Source organism: Nothobranchius furzeri, chromosome 2 (assembly GCF_043380555.1).
Source record: "Nothobranchius furzeri strain GRZ-AD chromosome 2, NfurGRZ-RIMD1, whole genome shotgun sequence".
NCBI lineage: Eukaryota > Metazoa > Chordata > Actinopteri > Cyprinodontiformes > Nothobranchiidae > Nothobranchius > Nothobranchius furzeri.
Window position 1 is genome coordinate 48185442 of NC_091742.1, and position 14468 is coordinate 48199909.

A 14468-nucleotide genomic window follows, 5' to 3' on the forward strand; every position below is an offset into this window, starting at 1 on the left:
TCTTAAACAGAAAACTGTTATGCTCAACTTTTTGTGCAAAATGATAAAATAATACAATAAAACGGGTCTCTTTCCTAAATGGAACCCTGTTTAAATTTTTGTGCAAAATGACAAAAAAACAAAACAAAAAAAACATCAACTATAAAACAGGTCTCTTTCTTAAACGGTAGCCTGTTATGATTTACTTTTAAGAATATAAATAACTCTCTTTAAAACAACACAGTCTGCTTAACTTAAAATTGTATAAATGAATAGAAAACAACAGAAATAACAACTCTGTAACAGAGCACATTTAGTGCAATTAGAAAAGTACAAACAGAAAGTCTGTGGAGAAGCTGTAAACATATTTGTGCCTCAAAGGCCTTGACAGTAGCCTACAGTTGAAGTTAAAAAAAAAAGTCCAAACTCATGAACGCAAAAGCTCAGTGCTACATTATGTGAAAACACACAATTTTCTCCATTTGTATTTCTTTTGAGATCTTGCTGCATTTAGGAGTTGTTTGTCTTTCAGTACTGCAGAGTAAAACTCTGAGCAAGACATGTCATAATGCTCACATCTAATTAATTCAGTAGAACATTTGTTCCGCACATCAGTCCACTTATTCTTCATAAGAGAGAAAATCCTCTGCAAACCCAGTGGAAGATGGGATGCTGAGTACAAAGGATACAACAGGCTGGACGTTGGAGAGGTCAGCTGCCTGAAAAATTTCCATCCACTTCTCTACTGTTCCCGTGGACTGCCACTTTTCCTTCTCCTAAGGTCCTTTGCTGAGGTGCTCCAGAAGGCTGGTTGCAGTGACACTCGTCATAAAGCTCATCCATCAACACATTCTCACTCCCAGCGCGTCAAAAACAAACGCTTGGTCAGCCACCCTCCATGTCAGACCCCTGACGCCAAAAGTGCCCTTTTTCGTTACTTATGTGCGAAAAGTTTTTTTTTTCCCTTTTCTGACTGCAGATCCCAATGCAGTGTAAAACTGACACGATGGGATGTCCGCAGCCAGGGCACCTAACAAGCTCATTGTACCTCACCTTAACCTTATCCTCTTATTTAACCTTCCCCTCACCCCTATCCTAACCTTAACCATGTTGCTAGCGAACACATTAGTGATGTGTTGGTCGCTCTAAAAGCCAGCTCTATGAAGTGAACGGCGGGAGCCGCCTCGTCATTGGTCGAGTTTGGACCGAGCCAACACGAGGGGGAGGTTTCAACTACCACGGTGGAGGTTAAAAGTAGAGGGTATTTGTAACCTCCCCCTCGCCAGATGGTATGTTCTAACGTTCCGCTTGGTGGGCAAATATGAAAATTCAGTCAGAATGCATGGGAAACAAACGCTTGATCACAGTGAGAGCAAGAGGGTTAAGGTTAGGATGAGGGTGGGGGAAGGTTATAGTGAAACGTTAAGGTTTAGGTGTGGTTAAATAAGCTGGTTTGGTGCCGCATCAGCGGATATGTCATTGCGTCAGTTTTACGCTGCATTGGGATCTGCAGTCAGAAAAGGGAAAAAAAACCTTTTCGCACATAAATAACGAAAAAGGGCACTTTCGGCGTCAGGGGTCTGACATGGAGGGTGCCTGACCAAGCGTTTGTTTTTGATGCGCTGGGAGTGAGAATGAGTTGCATCCTTAGAGATGTTTAACCTGCCAATGGAGATAAGAAGTAAACCTGGGTTATAAGCACCACATAGAACATTTACAGTGGTAAATAAATGGAAAACATTTATTGTATATTTATTGCATTGTATAGCATTTATACTATACAATAGTTTATTATGTATTTATCCATCCTTATATTAAGTATATGAACTGTTTGAATTTGTAAAATAGTGTATAAAAGATGTGCGTGTTTGTGTGTGTACATATATATATATACACACTCCAAACAAAGTTAGTGATTATAGTTTTAGTTGTACATGTCATCAATTCCATTTAGTTATTTGTAACCATCATTCATTTTAAAACATGGTTTATCATTTCTCTAGCAAGTGTTTCCTTCTTACCTGCCAACCAGGTGAAGCCGCTCAATGATGTTCTCCATGACATCGAACGAGATCTTCCCAGATGATAGAGGGGCTGCAGGTGGAAGAGCCAGTTTTCTTCTGAGATGTCAAACCACTTCCTGACATAGAAGATGGCCATGTCTAGGAAAGCTGTAAACTCCTGCCTGGCAACTTCAGTATCAGATGGCGAGAGACGCTGGAGTTTCTGTCTTGTTAGGTACCCGTAGAAGCCATCATCTCTTCTCTGAACAAGTCTTTTCAGGAAACCGTCCATGATGGAATAGAGGTCGACAGATGTGGTATCATTCTTCTCCAGTGTTGAACAAAGATTTTCGATTCCTCCAGACCTGTTTTATTATATAAAAGCAGTTCTGAATTACATCTCAATCTGTGTGTTGATGTAACCAGGCTGCAGGGTTCAGATAAAGGTCTGTGTGTAATAGGGCTGCAACTAACGATTATTTTCATAATCGATTAATCTGTCGATTATTTTTTCGATTAATCGATTAATCGGTTTGTTATTGTTTAGCTATTTAACCTATACAAGTGATGGATGCATTTCAGTTAAGAAAAAAAACATAAGAGAATTGTGCAGTTGACTGCAATCTATTTTATTGCACATGAACACAGTCAGCAGTATAAAATGAGCTAAACTTTGCAAAATATCAGTCCAGAATAATTTTTTAGCATTAGCTGGAAGCCTGCTCCTTCCACCATGGATAGTGGCCTCATGTCTTTTACCAGCATGTTTAGAATAGAGTTTGTAAGTGGTATGAATTGCTGGGGGGTGAGTGTCTTGTTCCCCATGTAGTTGTCCATCGTTGCTTGTTTTTTTTCTGCATAAGAAACACAAATAGACTGAAATAAGTACACATATAAAATAAAGCAGCAGCACACACTACAACACTAAATCAATATAATATTATTTGAATTAACAATATACAGTGATCATTTATTTTGAGGGTTACGTTCTACAAAATAGCCCGCAACAGGAGATATTCAGAAAAGTCTAATTTTTTTACTATTAAAAAGCTCTGAGTAAGAAGCTCATGAGGTTTTTACTTTGAGTCAGGAGTGTTTAAATTAGCTAGAGAAATGTGAAAAATGTTTATTTTGTGTAATACTGTTTAAGAAACATGATAAAAATGTGTTGTGAGGCATTTTACAGCGTTAGATAGTAAAACAGCCTTTTAATAGTAAAAAAAAATGACTTTTTCTGAATTTCTCCTGTATTTAAAAATTGAAAGCGTACAACTATGCCGCGTTATATTCACCTGGACACAGCTCGTCTGTATATTTTTCTCCGCGGAGTTGTCCTTTTTTGAATGAGGAACATAGTTATGGGTTTGCGCCGTTTTTCTCTTAACGAGAACATTCTTATAAACAGACGTGCTAAATTTGGCAAGCGCATGATACACAACACGGAGGAGATTCACGATTGCATTTAGTCAATCAGAAGTAGAACAACGCAGACTGACACGGCAAAAAAACATGTTTAACATCCACTATAACGAACTCAGCTAAAACATTAAGTCCAGCTTGTTTATTTTCTGTTACTTACCGGGCTGGCTCTTCCAAATGACGGCTCACTTGACCGCGGTGCGCTTCCTCTGCTGTATCAGCCCCCACATGCTTTCGTCTCAAATGTTCACTTAGGGACGTCGTGCTACTGTGCCATGCTAGATGGTTTTTGCATATTTTGCAGGTCACCTGTCTTTTCAAGGCATCTAGAGTGAAGTGCTCCCATACTCGTGAGGTTTTTGTCCGGGGTTTCTCTTCAGTTTTGTCGCTTCTATTTTTCTTCTGTATTTCCTCTTGTTCCGCCATCTCTCACAGCAAGATGAGCGTCAGTAACGTGATACGTCATGAAAACCGAGGGCACTCATTGGCTCATTTCTTCTTCTACAGCTCCACTGGTAGATCAGTGGCTCATTACTGCCACACACTGGCGGCAAATTTAACAGCTTGTAACCGATGTCAGATTGTGGTAAAAATAGACTTTATGCGGTAAAATATGATTATTAAACAACTAATCGATGACTAAAAAAGTTGTTAACTATTTTAATAATCGATTATAATCGATTAAATCGATTAGTTGTTTCAGCTCTAGTGTGTAAAATGTGTGTGCGTGACTTGACTCCTGATCATCTAATGTCGTAAATAATGAGTGTGTTTGACTAATCTGCTATTCATGGCAAATAAATGTTGTAGCTTTAGCCTTTTACTGACTTTTATGGAGTAGTCCAGGATGTGATAAGAATTTCAGGGACACCCATGTCTGGAAATTGTTTATGGTTGACTTCCTTTGATCTGAGCTGGAGAAGAGGAAGGAAATGGGGGGGGGACCTCCCCCATCTGGCTGATAACCCACAAGGAGGAAGGGAGCTGGGAGGAGTCTCAAGGCCGAAGAATGCTTCCGAGGTGGGAGTTGTCATGGAGACGAAAGGGGGGCAAGAAGGAGGTTGTTGTGTTCAATAAAAGAGGGGGGCCCAGTTGGTTCGGGGCTTTTGGAGAAGTTCTTGGGGAGTTCGGAGTGAGAGTCTGTACCTGTTCGGTGTTATTGACCCGCTGCGTCGGGAATTTGGAATATTTTTTTACTTCATCATATAAAATAAAAACTTTTGTTCCTTCTTATAAGGAGCTTTAAAACGGATCTCCTGCCTGGGGTCTCCTTGGTGTCGCGTAACCGCAGAAAGGTGAGGTGCTGGTTACTTTTAATCCCACTCCAAGAAGGTTCATAACACTTAGCTTAGAGTCTTTAACCTGGGCATAGTATAAGCTGCAGGTGACTGAGGTGTGTTTGGGTTTAAACTGAGTCTTCCTTTGAGCTGCTAGAAGTGTGTATGCCAGGATCTAAATCTAGGTTAACGATGATCGCTGATTAGCTCATATTAGTGTGCAGGTCGACTGGATAATCACGCTCACGCATAATTAGAAGTACAAGTCAACCCTGAGACGTAGTGTTTATTGAAGAGTCAGCTAGCTTGGGAAGATGGCTTGTAACATCCAGTTTTTTCACCACTTCTTCAAACAGACACAATATTATTACAGAAGAGGAGGTAGACTTCCACAATGTCTGCCTCTCCCTCAACTCCAGCAGCATTTTCTGTCAACTTCAGCAATTCCTTCAGGCGCCTTGGACATTCCTGACCAATGCTGATGAGATACAACTTCAGCGGGTCCCAGTTCTGCAGAAGGCGGGTGACTGCAGGGTTGAGTGACAGCCACCTCGTCACAACATGTCGCAGGATATCATGGAATTCAACGTCACAAAATTCACAGAACTCCTTCAGGGACTCTCTCCTTTTGGCAGAGGTGGAAAAGAAGCTGTATATCTTAAGGGCAATATCTTAAGTGCTTTTTTCACAGTGTTATGGACAATATGTGCATGGCAGTTGCCACGAAGGATCTCCTTGTTGGTCTCTTTCATTTTTGTGAAGACTGAGTTGTGGATGCCATCTCTTTCATTTTTGTGAAGACTGAGTTGTGGATGCCATCTCTTTCATTTTTGTGAAGACTGAGTTGTGGATGCCATAATTGACATTTGCATTGTCAGCACTGAATGCAGAAACCTGATGTAGGGATAGCCCCACGTTTTCAAGAGAGCTTTTGTATTAATTTTACTATTCCCTCTGCAGACTCATCTGGATTTTCAATAAAATCCAATATCCTGTCGACAACTCCAGTCTCTGGTGTGAAAAACTGCAAGGCCAAGGGAAACATTTTCCAATTTCCCTTATTTGAAGCATCAGTATGAAGAGAGAATGGGAGTGGAGTTGCACAACTTTTCAATTGTTTGATCACCCCTTCTATTGCCTTTGGAGACAAGGCATCTGTGACAACTGCTTCAGCTTTTGTCCTCCCACAGGACATCTTCTTGGCAATACTGGAGTCATTCAGCGTTCGTACAGTCAGTTTGAGTTATAGCTTAAATTGTGCTTTACAGTGTGGTAGATATGGGCTATCTCTGCAGCAGTCACCTGTAAATGATATATATATATATATATATATATATATATATATATATATATATATATATATATATATACATACATATATATATATATATAACTACATACATATATATATATAACTGTATAGCTACACTTCTGGCCAAATGCCACAGATATTCATCGCACATGCCCATATTAACCTTTTTTGTTGTTTGAAAAGGAGTAGGCAGAAGTATACACTTAGCCTACCCCCTCAGTTTTACCTCTCATTCATTTTAATTTTCTTTTAGTTTTAAATTATTCAAACAACATATAAACCAAGACTAGGCTACATCAAAACTAAATACCCAAGTTGAAAATTAAACAAAAAAGAGAAACAAACGAAAAACAGAAAACAAAAATAATTAAAAAGCCCCAACACAGTGTTTTTATTTATTTTTTCATATACCTTCACCTTAACCTGAGGGTTAAAAAAGCAATGTTTACGTACCATATCTGCTTCTGCCGTGGCCTTGTGGACGACAAACTGATCGAGGGTTCCCCGTGCTTTCACGTCCTTTATGTTTTTCATGTGGCTACTACTAGAAGCATGTTGCTTGAGGTCAGTCAGTCCACCATGGCCTATGGAAAAACTGCGTCGGCACACAGTGCAGTGCGCTTTATAGGTGTTATCGCGCACTTTTTCCAGCCAGGAATTTTCCTTTTCCCATTCCTCCCTGTATTTTTGAAGCCTTTTTTCTTCTTTCTCGGAGGGGTACTGTCGTCCGAGACTTGTACAGCAGTGTCGGCGTGTGTGTGTGTGCATTTAGGACTGCAAGAGACAGTGTGGTTCCTCAAATCCATGTATCTTATTATTTGGTTGAAGTAATGGTGAACAAAAATGACTTGTGTTTCATAAATGACGTCTCAATAGTGTTTATGATAATATTTAATCTTATCTTTGGTCTGGGAGGTGTAACTTATCATGATACAAGCCTTTTAAAACATGTTCAAGTGTTACAAGAGGAGATAAATGCATGAATTTAAAGTTCATGTTTTGAGACCAACCTTCACAGTTTGGAGGCTCACGCTGGTGAGGAGACACCATTAGTTCTATTAACACCTGTGCTCCCAAGGCCTATTCTGATAGGATGGATGTTACGGGACCCTTAAGGATTCCAGTTGGATGATTGGAGGATTATTTAGGAGGATTGGAATGAACAAACAGCTTTCAGTGGTGAAGCGTTAAATGAGTGAGTGAACCCACTACCAAGGATGAACTCTGCTAACTTTAAAATTCAGCTGCTCTAAGTAAGCATGAAGGTCAGAGAGGTGCTCTAGGATGGACATGGATAAAGGAACTGTAATGTAGAGGTAAAGTAGGGCAGGGCCAACGTTAGCAGTTGTCATACGGTCCATTTGAAATGTTTGACTTCCATTTAGCTTGTTATGTGACAGGTTAGAGCACAGTCTCATGTTGGAGTTTTGTCATGAGAACATTGAGATACCTCACATGCTGATGGCGTCTAAAAATGTGTTTTCTTTCTCAAAATTAAGAATAATTTTAATCACAATCCTACAAGAACCTCATCCAATCAGTGTGCACATCCAGTTCTCACTGATTGGATAAAAATCCCTCCATCAAACTGTGTGTGCACACACACAGGCGTGTTGTGAATGGCGTTGTGATTTTTCACTACTTAGATGTAGCCATCCTTACACTGACAAAAATGTAACTAAGTAACTTTTACTTTGAGTACATTTTGTTTAAGATACTTTTTACTGGTACTTAAGTAAAAATTTAGGCAAGTACTTTTACTTGTACTTGAGTAAAAAATGATCAAAGTATTGGTACTTGTATTTAAAGGTATAGCAATCGATGGTTTTCTTCTGGGTGGATCACGTCAACCACTGGTCCGCAATATAGTCAATTTCTGGTGAAGACAATCCTGGGTTAGTTTTCACTTCCTGCGCATGCGTACTCTGTGCACCCCCACACTCTCATGGAAATCAGGAAGAGGATAATGCGGTCCAGTCCGCTCCCCACAGACGCCGCTGTTGCCGGTTTTCTGCCCGAGAGGTAAGCTAACGTTCTGCATGCTGTTTTTAGAGCCTCTTATTACCCCGGCTTTCCACAGGAGCCGTCAGCAGCACGTTACTGCAGCAGCACGTCATAGCTGCTGATAGGAACTGCTGTGGTCAACAGAACCTTTTCCACTGGAGCCGTCAGCAGCGCGAGTCGGCCGCGTCTCAGGAGCAGCATGTCGCGGCCTTTACGCGCCGGTTCTATTATCTACGCGCGACACCTCTGAAACGGGTCAAGTTCGACATTTTTGGGGAAGGAAAGACAGGAAATCGGACGCGGAAATGGAGAGAAGCTCCCGAGATTTTCAGAATAAAGAACGTACTGCCTTCCGGTTGCTTTACTTTAAAAAAGGTTACTAACTGTGCGGCCCCGTGAGAAGTTATCACCTAGCTAGCGGTCTCCTTTGTTTTTCAGGTCCGTATTAGCGATTATAAAACGGCCAGAACATATAACACAAACATGTTGGAGCCATGTCGTAGTTTTCTCCTGCTTGTTGTGTTTACTGACGAAGTCACTCGTGTGACTTCGTGCTCGGTCGGTGACAGCTGCTCCTCTGCTGCTTCGCGTCTCATGGGAAGGGCCAAGCAGCAGTTTACGCGAGCAAGACGTGCTACTGCAGTAACTTGCTGCTGACGGCTCCTGTGGAAACCCAGGGTTACACATTACGGCCGGCAGCTACTTGTAAACAGGTGCTGGGAGAGTGTTGCACAACGTGGAGAGGGCGCCTCTTTCCTGAAATTCAGAAACATCGATTGCTATACCTTTAAGTAGGAAATTGTAGTACTCTTTCCACCTCAGTGGATGAATCTTCCTTGGTTTGGGAGTGAAGCAGCTAGACCGATGGAAGTGGCGGGTTTAGTCCAGTTTGCTGAGCGCCACATGAAGCTAACCTGCTTTTGCTACCTTTCCATCCGATGCGTACCCTGTTAGCGTTAAACAGCAAAGTAAAACCTTCTAACTTGTACATGAACTTTTTCTATATGTCACAGTGAAACTTGGAATTGTAATTACAGAAAGTAAAATGTTATGTGTAGATGTGCGAAGGAGAGCCGCTACACCGTGCAGTGGAGCTAGATGAACTCTGGAATCGATGAGCAAATCTTATGCTCTGTTATTTCAAATAAGTTTGCACTATTTTACCTGAAAACGTTAAAAACAGTTCATTGTGCATATTCTGGTTAATAACTTTTGCACAAAAGTCTGATTTTTGAGAAAACCAGATTTATACTTTTGCTAACTGTGAATCCGAGTTTCCAACTGTATTTGGATGTCAAACAATATGGATAATATAGGTATTAATTTTTGATCAGGTTTATTTGCATGACAGGTAATTACACGAGTAGATTAATCTGGTGACTTTGATGGCGAGCCATCTCACTTTGCAAAACATCAGCATTTACGTTTAAACTCCAGAAACGGCGAACAACAAACTGAATAGTGTACAAAGAGATTTGATAAAACACTTTAGCATAGGGCTGCAGCTATCGAATATTTTTGTAATCGAGTACTCTTATCGAATCTTTTATCGATTAATCGAGTACTCTAATAAATTACTCTTTTGCGTTTTTAAACCATTATATCAAATAGCATGTTATAAAATATGAAAGACCTCTTGAAATGAGCAAGCAATTGCCAGTTATTCTTCAAGTTTTATTCAAAATTAGTTTTCAAAACTTCAGCACTTCAACTTTACTTCACAGTAAACAAATGCGAGCGGCTGCGGCCCAAACGGCACCAGAACCGCTCACGGCGCATGCGCAAACATGGCTCGCCAGCTATTTCCCTATTAATACCCGTCCGTTTTAATTTCTACCCTTTTTTTGTCTCACACTAACAAGGATTGTCGAAAGCATGTTTGCCGTGGTTATGTCAAATTATACTGATCACAAAACATTTATTTACTTTCTTTCGTTTTCCTCCGCCACTCATAAATACCTGTGTCCTCCTGCAGCAATCCTGAGAGACAACGGACATCAATAACAACACAGTAAAAAGTCTGACGTGTTGTAAAACTGCTATTTTTAGCACATTTAAAGTCCGACGTGTTGCTACCAGACGTACGGTGTGAGCTGAAACTAAGTGCTACAAATGAAAAAGTTGCACAGTGTCCGCAGAATATATAGAAATACAGGCTAAAATGCATTATCTTGTAGAGGCTCCGAGTCCGCTTGCAGAAGTGACGTTTACATGTGGATGTTTCCTGGTCAGGTTGCAGCATGGAGGATGTAGTGTTGTGGTAGGCTAAATCCATTTTACAGTATTTACACTGGAGTACATTTTCCGCCTTACGACGTGAAAAATGGTCCCACACCTTTGACATTTTGTGTCTTTTTCGCACTCCACCGGGGTCCACGTTGTCCGCCACAGCTTAAAATAAAGTTAAGTTACATTCGCTACTCGCGTGTGCATTCAGTGCACTATGCATGTGCGTCACTTATTGCGGTCCGGGTGAAACATGACCACGGGCGATTGCAAACCCATGAATTAATTAAACATGAATTAAACGAAGCTTCGAGACAGAGAATTTGACTCGAGGATATTTTGTACTCGAATTATTTGAGGTACTCGAGGAATCGTTTCAGCCCTACTTTAGTGGCAAAAAAATATTTCATTTTCAACCTTTTCTTCCCCAAAAACAAAACATTTAATAAAACTGCTGCCTTTCATTTTAGTTAAAAGAGCTTTCAGATCAGTAGCACATTTCATTCAACACCCGTAGAAGTCTCAATATAAATATTTTAATCATGTTCATTAATTCTGTTCTGTGTGGACTCTCGTGGGAAAGTTTAAACTTCTCTTTTGAGCAAATCTTTGTCCGCAGAACTCACAAGCAAAAGGCTTCTGTCCTGTGTGGACTCTCGTGTGAATGTCTAAATTTCCCTTTTGGGTAAATCTTTGTCCAGAGCTCACAGGCAAAAGGCTTCCGTCCAGTGTGAACTCTCATGTGTTTGTCTAAATTTCCCTTCTGTGTGAATCTATGTCCACAGAGCTCACAAGCAAAAGACTTCTGTCCTGTATAGACACTCTTGTGACTGTTTAAACTTGACTTTACACAAAATCTTTTCTCACATAGCTCACAAGCAAAAGGCTTCTGTCCTGTGTGGACTCTCATGTGACTGTTTAAATGTCCCTTGTGTGTGAATCTTTGTCCACAGAGCTCACAAGCAAAAGGCTTCTGTCCTGTGTGGACTCTCATGTGACTGTTTAAACTTGACTTTACACTAAATCTTTTTTCACATAGCTCACAAGCAAAAGGCTTCTGTCCTGTGTGAACTCTCATGTGTTTGTTTAAATTTGACTTTTCACTAAATCTTTGTCCGCAGAGCTCACAAGCAAAAGGCTTCTGTCCTGTGTGAACTCTCATGTGACTGTATAAACTTGACTTTACACTAAATCTTTTTTCACAGAGCTCACAAGCAAAAGGCTTCTGTCCTGTATGGACTCTCATGTGTTTGTTTAAATGCCCCTTTTGGGTAAATCTTTCTCCACAGCGCTCACAGGCAAAAGGCTTCTGTCCTGTGTGGATTCTCATGTGAATGTTTAAACTTGACTTTACACTAAATCTTTTTTCACATAGCTCACAAGCAAAAGGCTTCTGTCCTGTGTGGACTCTCATGTGACTGTTTAAACTTGACTTCTCACCAAATCTTTTTTCACAGAGCTCACAAGCAAAAGGCTTCTCTCCTGTGTGGACTCTCATGTGAATGTCTAAATTTCCTTTTTGGGTAAATCTATGTCCACAGAGCTCACAAGCAAAAGGCTTCTGTCCTGTATGGACACTCATGTGTCTGTTTAAATTTGACTTATCACTAAATCTTTGTCCACAGAGCTTACAAGCAAAAGGCTTCTGTCCTGTGTGAACTCTCATGTGAAGGTTTAAATGTGATATGGAGCGGAAACTTTTTCCACAGTTGTCACAAGTAAATGATTTTAGCTTTGTCTGAACTTTCCTACTAGAGTTTACATTTTGCTTCACTCTAACACATTTCTTATCAACATAACAGCTTGAAGACTTCAGTCCTGAATGACTTTTCACTCTGTGTTTCTGGAGAGACTGCTCATGGAGAAACTGTTCACCACACTCTCGGCAGCTGAAAGATTTGACAGCCTTTACATGTGATTTAGAAGACCTGCTTTCCTTCCAGTCTTTGTTATGATCTTTGGTGTTTGGCTCAGAATCTGACAAGAGTTTCAGTTGACAGTCAGAATTGTTGCCATCCTGGTCATCCTCTTCATCATTGCTGACTTCAGTCTCTGAAGAGTTAGAATCATATTCATAAAGATTTAGATCTGGATTCCTGGTAGTTTCTGCTCCTCCACAGTCCTGTCTACCACTTTCTGCTTTCATCTGGTCAGTGGTGCTGCTGGTTGGAAGATCTCTGTCTTTAGGTTGGTTCTGATCAAACTGTGACAACAGAACTTCTCTTCCTTCTTCCTTAACCTGATGAGAAACTGCAGCGAATGAAATGTTTGTGGCATCAGTTTTAATCTCATCAAGCTGCTCCTCCTCTTCCTGCTTCATGTTGAGGGGCTCCATGTCCTTCTGGTTCAAAGGAGGCCTCAGTTCTTCAGGAGCTCTTCCTTCTTCCTTAAACTGACACAAAACTGCAGAGAATGAATTATCACAGTTTAAAATGAATTAAAATATAACAAAACTTTAAAATGTATTTTACTTTGAAAAACCAGTGCTGCCGTTTCCCCCCGTGTGCGAAGGAGCCGGCTTCTGTGCGGTGCGCTGCTCTCACGAGTTAAAGAAAACTACAGGGAGAGAAAAGGTGGAAGAAAGGAACCTTACGTTAGAAGAAGGCATTTTTAGTTCAGACCTGTGAAGACCAGCTTCATGCTAACGCACGCTGCTACATGTGAACAGTAACGTAGTCAATGTGGTCTGTCGTTAATGCGTAATTCCAGATCGGCAACAGCGTACAGCTTAATGTCGGTTCATGTTCCCACCGAGACTCATTTCTGCTCGCATTTTCAGAAGAAGAGGAAGGAAGCCGAGGAAGATGTTGAGGTAACGTTAGATGAAGATGCTCATTGTTCTTTATCATGACCCAGTTCCCTCTGAGTGATCTGTACCGTGATACGTGTGATATTCCCAACGTTCCTATTGGTGATTGAAGGGAATCTAACATGTGGCTAATATATTAGACAAGTAGGCTGAAGTGGAGGAGGTGAGTGAAGGAGAGACAAGTGGAGAGGCAGAGCAAGGAGCAGCATGATGATGGAGAGAGCAGCAGGGAAGCAGAGAATCTGGCTGGGACCCAAAATGTTCCTCCCATGGCTGTAGCACAACAGTCAAGCATTACAATTCATGTCAAGTTAAATAAATATTTTATTTAATTTTAATTAAACATAAGCTGTTTTACACACTCCTGCATTAATGTTCACCAAAAACACACAGTCTCATGTCTCAGAACGACCGTCTCCATACGTCTCTACCACCCTGCATTTAGGGGCGTGGTCCTGGTCAACACCATCTCCTGAACTCCAAACTGAAGGTCAGAATGGGAAAGAAAGGTGATTTAAGCTATTTTGAGCGTGGCATGGTTGTTGGTGTCAGACGGGCCGGTCTGAGTATTACACAATCTGCTCAGTTACTGGGATTTTCACCCACAACCATTTCTAGGGTTTACAAAGAATGGTGTGAAAAGAGAAAAACATCCAGTATGCGGCAGTCCTGTGGGCCAAATGCCTTGTTGATGCTAGAGGTCAGAGGAGAATGGGCCGACTGATTCAAGCTGATAAAAGAGCCTAACCCTTTTTACAACCGAGGAATGCAGCAAAGCATTTGTGAAGCCACAACACGCACAACCTTGAGGCGGATGGGCTACAACAGCAGAAGAGCCCACCGGGTACCACTCATCTCCACTATGTAGCGTCATGAATGGCCTCTAATTTGTGACAAAGGTCACATTTTCCCAGCTGGGTCAAGCTGGGTCGACTGTAACTTTGCCCCACAGATTAAACAAGCCAGGAGCCATGATGTCTGCTGAAAATCATCTTTATCTGCTGCTGTTCCGTCCCAGAATGAAGGACACTTCAAGTTCACAATAATAATTTTAAACAATAATTTTAATAAACTTGACTTTATTACTGTCATTACAATCATCATAAATAATCTTTTGGTTCAGTAAATGTATTTCAATTACTGAAATGATTTATTATGCTTTGGGTATGATAATGATTATTGTGATAATCGGTTATGTGTGTTCAGCAAACCAGAAAGTCATCTTGCACGTAAACAGCCTCATTCAGAAGGGATATCCAGCTAAAAGGGTAAAATCATCACGTCTTTTACTCATGACCAAGCTTTCTGATGCTGAGAGTGGGCGTGATCTGAGGGTTTTGTTAATAATGAATTCCAGCAGCAAAAGTTCAGTTCTTGAACCATACGAGGAGACGAGGGAACGGCCGCCCGAATCTCTACTAAGCATCCTGTCACGCCGA

The 14468-nt window shown here is 40.9% G+C and overlaps 1 protein-coding gene and 1 long non-coding RNA gene across 2 annotated transcripts in view; both read right to left on the minus strand.

Annotated features, from left to right (window-relative positions):
• Window positions 1-2587: 2587 nt before the first annotated feature.
• On the minus strand, window positions 2588-5975 carry LOC139063678 (uncharacterized). The gene is made up of 2 exons (XR_011517041.1): window positions 3562-5975; window positions 2588-2836 (listed from the first exon to the last, which is right to left on the minus strand). It is a non-coding gene; the product is annotated as an uncharacterized lncRNA (long non-coding RNA).
• Window positions 5976-9654: 3679 nt separating this feature from the next.
• LOC129152195 (oocyte zinc finger protein XlCOF6) overlaps window positions 9655-14468 on the minus strand; it is an 86842-nt gene continuing 82028 nt past the window's right edge. The window contains 2 exon segments of the mRNA XM_070546130.1: window positions 9655-10911; window positions 10913-12776. Of these exon segments, the coding sequence (XP_070402231.1) occupies window positions 10770-10911; window positions 10913-12555 (1785 nt within the window). The 5' untranslated portion in view covers window positions 12556-12776 and the 3' untranslated portion in view covers window positions 9655-10769.